Below are 9,077 nucleotides of genomic sequence, written 5' to 3' on the forward strand. Positions count from 1 at the left end.
TTGATCTGTGTGTTAATTTTGTGCCAGCACCACACTGTCTTGATGATCACAGCTTTGTAATACAGATTGAAGTCTGGAATTATGATGCCACCAGCTTTGGTTTTCTTTTTCAACATTCTTTTGGCTATTTGGGGTCTTTTGTGGTTCCATACATAGTTTAGGATTATTTGTTCCAGCTCTGTGAAAAAAAAAAAGTTGATGGCATTTGATAGGGATTGCATTGAATATATAGATTTCTCTAGCTGGCATAGACATTTTAACAAAATTTATTCTTCCAATCCATGAGCATGGAACATTTTTCCATTTCTTTGTGTCTTCCTCAATTTCTTTCATGAGTGTTCTATAGTTTTCTGAGTATAGATCCTTTGCCCCTCTAGTTATGTTTATTCCTAGGTATCTTATGGTTTTTGGTGTAATTGTAAATGGGATCAATTCCTTAATTTCTCTTTCTTTAGTCTCATTGTTAGTGTATAGAAATACCACGGATTTCTGTGCATTGATTTTGTATCCTGCCACATTGCTGAATTGGTGTATGAGTTCTAGCAATCTTGCAGTGGAGTCTTTTGGGTTTTCTATATACAGTATCATGTCATCTGTGAAGAGGGAGAGTTTGACTTCTTCTTTGCCAATTTAAATGTCTTTGTTGTTGTTGTTGTTGTTGTTGTTGTTGTTGTCTGATTGCTGAGGCTAGGACCTCCAGTACTATGTTGAATAAACAGTGGTGAGAGTGGACATCCTGCCATGTTCCTGATCTTAGGGGAAAAGTTCTGAGTTTTTCCCCATTGAGAATGATATTCACTGCGGGATTTTTGTAGATGGCTTTTATAATATTAAGCTGTGTTGCCTGTATCCCTACACTCTGAAGAGTTTTAATCAAGAAAGGATGCCATATTTTTTCAAATGCTTTTTTTCTATCTATTGAGAGGATCATATGGTTCTTGTCCTTTCCTCTATTAATATAGTGTATCACATTGATTGATTTGCAGATGTTGAACCCTTGCAGCCCATGAATAAATCCCACTTGGATGTGGTGAATAACCCTTTTAAGGTACTCTTGGATCCTAAAGCTAGTATCTTGGTAAGAAGTTTGGCATCCAAGTTCATCAGGGATTTGGTCTGTAATTCTCCTTTCTGGTTAGGTCTTCAGGTCCAGCATCAGGTAATGCTGGACTCATAGAACATGTTTGGAAGTTTCCTTTCCATTTCTATTTCTTGAAACAGCTTCAGTAGAATAGGCATTAATTCTTTAAATTTTTGGTAGAATTCCCCTGGGAAGCCATCCTGCCCTGGGCTCTTGTTTGTTGGGAGATTTTCAGTTACTGCTTCAATTTCCTTGCTGGTTATGGGTCTGTTCAGGTTTTCTATTTCTTCCTGTTCCAGTTTTGGTAGTTTACACGTCCCTAGGAATGCACCATTTTTTACCAGATTGCCTAATTTACTGGCCTATAGGTGCTCATAATATGTTCTTATAATTGTTTGTATTTCTTTGGTGTTGGTTGTGATCTCCTCTCTTTCATTCATGATTTTATTTATATGAGTCCTTTCTCTTTTCTTTTTGATAAACCTGGCCAGGGGTTTATCAATCTTACTAATTCTTTTGAAGAACCAGCTCCTAGTTTTGTTGATCTGTTCTACTATTCTTTGGTTTGTTTCGTTGATTTCTGCTCTAATCTTTATTATTTGTCTTCTCCTGCTAAGTTTAGGCTTTACTTGCTTTCCTTTCTCTAGCTTCTTCAGATTAAGGCTAGGTTGTATATTTGAGACCTTTCTTGTTTCTTGAGAAAGGCTTGTATTGCTATATACTTTCCTCTTATGACCACTTTGCTGCACCCCAAAGGTTTTGAACAGTTGTGTTTTTATTTTCATTTGTTTCCGTGAATTTTTTAAATTCTTAATTTCCTGGTTGACCCATTCATTCTTTAATAGGATGCTCTTTAGCCTCCATGTATTTGAGTTCTTTCCAAATCTCCTCTTGTGGTCCAGTTCAGGTTTCAAAGCATTATGATCTGAAAATATGCAGGGAATGATCCCAATCTTTTGGTACCAGTTGAGATCTGATTTGTGACCCAGTAGGTGATCTCTTTTGGAGAATGGTCCATGTGCACTCAAGAAGAATGTGTATTCTTCTGCTTTAGGATGAAATACTCCAAATATATTTGCTAAGTCCATCTGGTCCAGTGTGTCACTCAAAGCCCTTGTTTGCTTGTTGATCTGCTTAGACAATCTGAGCAGTGAGTGGGATGTTAAAGCCCCTACTATTCCTGTATTATTTCAATGTGTTTCTTTATTTTTGTCATTAATTGGTTTATATAATTGGCTGCTCCCATGTTAGGGGCATAAATATCTATAATTGTTAGATTTACTTGTTGGATAAACACTTTAATGATGATATAAGTGTCCTTTCTCATCTCTATTACAGTCTTTGGTTTAAAATCTAATTTGTCTGATATAAGAATGGCTACCTCAGCTTTCTTTTGATGTCCATTAGCATGAAAAATGGTTCTCCACCCCCTCACTTTCAATCTGGAGGTGTCTTTGTGTCTAAAACGAGCCTCTTGCTGACACCATAACAATGGTTCTTGCTTTTTATATCCAATCTGATATCCTTTGTCTTTTGATTGCTGCTTTTAGCCCATTTACATTCAGAGTAACTATTGAAAGATACGAATTTAGTGCCGTTAAATACCTGTAAAGTCCCTGTTTCTGTAGATTTTCTCCTTTCTGGTCTGTTACTTTTGCGCTCTCTCTTCCCTTACGGAAACCCTTTTAATATTTATTGCAGGGCTGGTTTAGTGATCACAAGTTTTCTTAGTTTCTGTTTGTCCTGGAAGATTTTTATCTCTTCTTCTGTTTTGAATGACAGCCTTACTGGATAAAGTATTTTTGGCTGCTTATTTTTCTCTTTTAGCACCCTGTCCTTTCTGGCCTGCCAGGTCTCTGTGGATAAGTCTGCTGTGAGTCTAATGTTTCTGGCCTTGTAGGTTATGGACCTCTTGTTCTGAGCTACTTTCAGGATTTTCTTTGTCTCTGAGATTTGGCCAAGATGATGACTATTTATTATTGATTTTGAGGGGGGTTCTCTGGGCCTCCTGGACTTGCATGCCTGTTTCCATCCCCAAATTAGGGAAGTTCTCAGCTATAATTTGCTCAAATATACCTTCTGCTCACCTCTCTTTCCTCTTCTTATGAGATCTCAATTATTCTAATATTGTTTCACTTTATAGGATCACTTATTCTTGAATTCTCCCTTCAAGATTCAGTAGTTTATCTCTCTTTTTCTCAGCTTCTTTATTCTCCATCATTTCTGTCTTCTGTATCACTAATTCTTTTGCCTCATTTATCCTAGCAGTTAGAGCCTCCTTTTTGTTGTTGTTGTTGTTGCACATCATTAATAGCCTTTTATATTTCAACTTGATTAAATTTTAGTTCTTTTATTTTTCCAGAAAGGGATTTTCTAGTGACTTCTATGCTTTGTTCAAGCCCAGCTAGTATCTTTATAATTGTTATTCTGAACTCTAGTTGTGACATGTTACTTATATCTATACTGATTAGGTCCCTGGAAGTCAGTACTGCCTCTGGTTCTCTTTTTTGAGGTGAGTTTTCCTGTCTTGTCACTCTTGCAGAAAGTGATTGTTTTTCGATTTGTAGAGTTGCAGCTATTCTTTTCTTAGATCTCCAGTTGAGTTTACAGGTGTTCAGAATGATATAGCTACCTAGCTAAATTCCTGGAACCAGAGAAAACCAAGGTCTCCTATTCCTCTGCCATCTTGGACTCTGATTGAGATTGGAGTTTAGATTACAGATTTGAGATTTTTCCCTCTTTTGTAATGTATGTATTTGTGATATAAATGCCCCTCTCAGTATTTACTTCAGCTGTGTCCTACAAACTTTGATATGTTGTATTTTCATGTTTAGAATTTCCTTTAAAAATAAAATAAAATAAAATAAAATTTCCTTTAAGATTTCTTCTTTGAACCATGGATTGTTTGGAAATATGTTATTTAGTCCTCATACCACACCAGATACATTAACAGTAGTGCAAGACAGAGGTCTGTTCAAGAGTGGAGCCCCCAGAATGCAGGGAAAGGCCAGCACTGTGTAGTTACTCCCAGTGCCAGTGGCTTTCCTCATGGCAGGAGGCAGGACAAGATCAGGAAGTGACTGCTAGTGGCTCTTCCCTGCTTGGGAAGCACCAACAACCTTTGGTTCTGGATGCTCCCAGAAAGAAGAGGACTTACACATCTTTTCTCCTTCCACCCCCGTATAACAACTTTCTTCTAAAGGAATATCAAGGGAACAGACAGGAGTCTAATAAAGGTCTCTGAAAACAATGTATCTCCATTTGAAAAATAAACCATGTCTTTAAATGCATTAACCCCTGCCAAAAAAATAACAACAAAAGATTGTGTTGTTAAATTTCCAAGTGTGTGAAAATTTTCCTGTTATCTTTGTTTTTGATTTATAGTTTGATTCATTGTGGTAGGCAAATATACTCTGTATATAGGTTCACTTCTTTTCATTCTTTTGTTGAGATTTAAGGCCTACATTTGATGAGACTATGTCTTCTGTTATTGTTAAGTGGGGTATTCTATAAATGTTGATTGGATTTTGTTGGTCAATGGTGATGTCAAGTTCTATATTCTTGCTGATTTCCCAGCAATTCTTTTATCAGTTTAAGGAAAAATTGTTGAAGTCTCCAATTGCAGTTGTGGCTTTATCTCTTCTTTCAGTTCTTCAGTTTTTGCTTCATATATTTTGGAGCTCTGTTGTTTGATGCATGGAGATTTAGAATTGCTATGTCTTCATAGCAGGTTAACCCTTTTATCATTATATAATGTCCCTCTTTGTCTCTGGTAATTTCCTTTATTCTGAAGTCTACTCTGTCTGATGTGACAGCCACTTCTGCTTTTTTTTTTTCCTGCTTTCCTTCTATTAGTGTTTACATGGTATATCTTTTTCCATTCTTGTACTTTCAAACTACCTTTATCATTATATTGAATATTAGCTTCTTGTAGATACCATATAATTGGTTTCTTAAATTGAATTTGAATCATTTACACTTAATGTTAGCATTTAAGATTGCTATTTTATATTTTATTTTTTGTATACTCTTTTTTGTCTGTTTTTCATTCTCTGTTTTCTTTTTCCTGCTTTCCTTTGTGTCACTTGAATATATTTTAGAAATCCATTTGAGGTTTTTTTGAGTGATGTGTGAGTTTTGAGTACATCGTTTTTTTCCATAGCTATTGCTATTTTATTAGTCTCTCTCTCTATATATATATAGATAGATAGATATATAGATATATAGATAGATATAGATATATATATAGATATTATATAGATTATATCTATCTATATATCTATATATATATCTATATCTATCTATATATATATATATAGAGAGAGAGAGAGAGAGGCAGGATAAGAGCAGGAAGTGACTGCTGGTGACTATATACATAAAGAGAGAGAGAGAGATGTTAGGTATATTAGAGAGATATATATATATATATTAGAGACTTCCTTTAGTCATTCTTTTAAGGTAGCTCTGTTGGTGACAGATTCTTAGTTTTCCTTCATCCTGAGGCTGCCTTGATTTCTGCTTCATTACAGAAGTGTATTTTTCCCTGGGTGTGGGACACTGTTTCTGTTAGTTGAGAATACTGTACCATGTCCCTCTGGTCTCCAGGTTTCTGATGAGAAATCCACTGCTATTTTAATTGGTTTTCCTCTGTAGGTAAGGTGCTGGGTTTTTTTTCTTGCTGCTTTCAAGACTTCTTTGTCTTTAGTTTTCAAGTGCTTACAGTGTGTCTTGATGTGAATTTCTTTGGGTGTATCCTGTTTGGAGTTTTCTCAGCTTCTTAAATCTATAAGCTTATGTCTGTCTCCAAGTTTGGGAAGTTTTCAGCCATTATTCCCTTTTCCATCCATACCTCTCTCTCCTCTCCTAGGCCTCCATGACACAAATGTGAGATCTTTTGTTTTAGTCCCACAGATCCTTGGGACTCTGTGTTTTCAGTTTATTTTATATCTGTTGTTCAAATAAATAATTTCTCTTCCATTATTCAGTTCACTAATTCTTTCCTCTGTCTATACTCTGCCATTGAGCATATCTACTTAAACTTTTATTTCAATTATTGTTTTTCTGCAGTTCTAACATTTCCACTTGGTACTTTTTTATATTTTCTATCTTAGCTAAGGCTTTCTATTTTTTTCATTTGTTTCAAGAGTGTATGTAATTATTTGTTGAAGCATTTTTTATCATGGATTCTTTAAAATCTTTATCAGATAATTCTAACATCTCTATTATCTCTGGTGTTATCTTTTATTCATTCATTTGAGATCTTCCTAGCCATCAACAACAACAGAGGATTTGACTGACCCTGCCTCACACTCTTTACCCCTTTTTGGAAATATTTTCAAAAACAAAATTAAGAACATTTGAGATCTCCCTAGTTCTTGATAAATGGGTTTCTATTGAAACTGGACAGTTTATGTCACATTATGAGACTCAGCCTTCATTGACACCCAAGTAGGGGCTTCTTTTTGTTGCTGACAAGGAGGTGAGGTGGGAATCTGTTTCTTCAAGTGGTCTCTACTGATACCAGTATGGTGGAAGGCTTGATACCAGCTGATGATAAGGAAGTCCAGGCTCTAGACTTGACCTTCCCTAATATCTGGTGCAGTGTTACAGCCTACTGAGGGTGGACATCCAGGCTCCCACTCAGCCTTTGCTGGCCTTGGTGAGGACAGGGCCATAGTTTTCTCTGTAGTGTTTAGTTGTAACAAAGCAGTTATTGTCTAACTGCTCTCTTCTTGCTGACCTTCTATTTTTCTAATGCTTTAGCTAGAGAGAGCAGGCCTCTCTTGGGGCTATTTTTATTTGTGATTGTTGGTGTTTCTGGGTTGATGGACTCTTCAGCTCCATGTCTGGGATACTGAGGCAAAAGGAAACTGAGGAACTCAGCACCATGTCATTGTTCTACTCCCAAGATCCCTACCAGTCTATCTTTTCTCTCCACTTTACAGGGTCTCCTTAAGTTTGCTTTGTACATCTAGGGTTTTTAGCTGTACTTACCAGGAGGAGTAGGGAAAAACATGGCTGTTCTATTTTCCAAAAGTGAAAATACATCAGTTTTTTCCCCCAAAACACTCCCAGGTGAGTCTAATGTGCAGGGAAGGCTGAGAATCATCAGGTTGCAGTGACTTGGCTCAGGCAGCCCCAACTTAAGGCTGTCTTTGAAAGCACCTTTCATAAAGATGACTGCTGTCCCCATAAAGAGATGTGATACTACTGTTCCTTTGACTCCCTCCTCATCCCAGCTCCAGGTGAAGCAGGGTCACCCAACTAAGAATAGCCTGTGTTCAAGACTTTGGTGGCTGCTGACAGTGGTTTTGAGGGGATTACTCTAACAGTCAGTATGGTGGCTATTTTCCTAGAAGGAGAAGGGCTATTATTGAGATTAGGGCAAATGGAGAGCCTGCTCATGTGGCTGGCAAAGTCCTGGGTGTAGTTCACCCTGAGCTATGCATTTATTTTGTGTGGCTTTCTACATCTGTGTTTTAGTTTACAATTTTTAAAAAAGGTTATAAAAATAATGTTTAAAAACATTGAGCTTCTGTTAACTGCCATTCGTGATGTCTGACCATGGCCCTTTGTCTCTGCAGGTCTCAGCCCCACAGAGCTGCCATTTGACTGCCTTGAGAAGACGAGCCGAATGCTCAGCTCTACCTACAACTCGGAGAAAGCAGTAGTGAAAACTTGGCGCCACCTCGCCGAGAGCTTTGGACTGAAGAGGGATGAGATTGGGGGCATGACAGATGGCCTGCAGCTCTTTGACCGCATCAGCACAGCAGGCTACAGCATCCCAGAGCTGCTCACAAAACTGGTGCAGATAGAGCGACTAGATGCTGTGGAGTCCTTGTGTGCAGACATCCTGGAGTGGGCCGGGCTCGTGCCACCTGCCTCCCAGCCCCCTGCCACGTCCTGAGGAGGTCACCTGGAGGCCGTCCTCCTTGGGGGCACCAGGGATCTGACAAGGGCTCTGGAGCCTTGAGTGCTGCCAACAGACTGCCAAGAATCAAGGCTTTTTCTGCTGTCACCAGGCTTTGCCCTATGCTGTTCCTAGGAATGAGAGGAAATGGAGCCTGTTTTCCAGTCTTCCAATCTAACCAGAGATAAAAGGTTCAAGCTGGAATACTCCCAGCTCCCCACTGGTACCTCACCAGGCAGGATGAATATTTAAGCACTAACTCATTCAAGGGACATTGTTGGGTGCTCAGATGACCCGAATGACGTGGGATGGCAGAGTGAAGAATCTGGTCCCTGTCTGTAAGGAGTTTACAACCTAGGGAGAGAGACAAGACGTGTTTACAAAGCACCTTGCTAGAAGACATCAAATTGTCTTGATGAGGGGCTGCTGAGGAAACATAATAGAAGTTTGAGGGAGGAGATGGCTCCTCATGGGTGATGAAGGAGGGCAGCCTCATGAAGAAAGCAGATGGAAAGCCTGGTGACACGACTACAAAGGGTAGATGTCCCACTCCATGTAGTGTGTCAGGTTCACAACTTGTCTATTAATATCTTAAGTGGCTACATTGGGATAAGTCTGCCTGTTCCTGAGGCCATCTGTATTCCTACCGCCCTTCCGGTCGCAAGTGCAAGAATCCACCCTGTGGCCTGCCTCCTGTCACTGATATACCAGGTGTGTGTCTGTCCAGTCAAGTAGACCTGTGTCCAGTCAGTGATCAGCTCACTTCCTACAGGGGGCCCGGGCCTGGCCCCAGTGGGTTGGGATTACACACGAGCTGCATTCCACTCTCATCCTTGGTCAGGTGTGACCCTTTGTGGGCAGCAATGCTCAAGAACACAATCCATTTAAATGATGTGTCAGCCTGTTTTTGCTTCAAACAGAAATGAGTGGTCAACTGTCTGTACAAAGAGAAATGGTGACTTCCTAAGATTCAGTCATGCATAATTGTAGATTTTCAGCATCTGAGACTTGTGGATGAGCCTCGTGGCATGGAGGGCTTCTGAACCAGTCAAAGAAAGTAGGGCCTCACAGCACAGGGAGGGCCTG

At 39.1% G+C, this 9,077-nt stretch overlaps 1 protein-coding gene across 1 annotated transcript in view; it reads left to right on the top strand.

Annotated features, from left to right (window-relative positions):
- Window positions 1-8,376, top strand: part of EDAR (ectodysplasin A receptor) — a 35,350-nt gene extending 26,974 nt beyond the window's left edge. The window contains exon 11 of the mRNA XM_041757064.1: window positions 7,666-8,376. Within this exon, the coding sequence (XP_041612998.1) occupies window positions 7,666-7,988 (323 nt within the window). The 3' untranslated portion in view covers window positions 7,989-8,376. The remainder of the gene's footprint in view (window positions 1-7,665) is intronic.
- Window positions 8,377-9,077: the final 701 nt, after the last annotated feature.

Source organism: Vulpes lagopus, chromosome 5 (assembly GCF_018345385.1).
Source record: "Vulpes lagopus strain Blue_001 chromosome 5, ASM1834538v1, whole genome shotgun sequence".
Lineage (NCBI taxonomy): Eukaryota > Metazoa > Chordata > Mammalia > Carnivora > Canidae > Vulpes > Vulpes lagopus.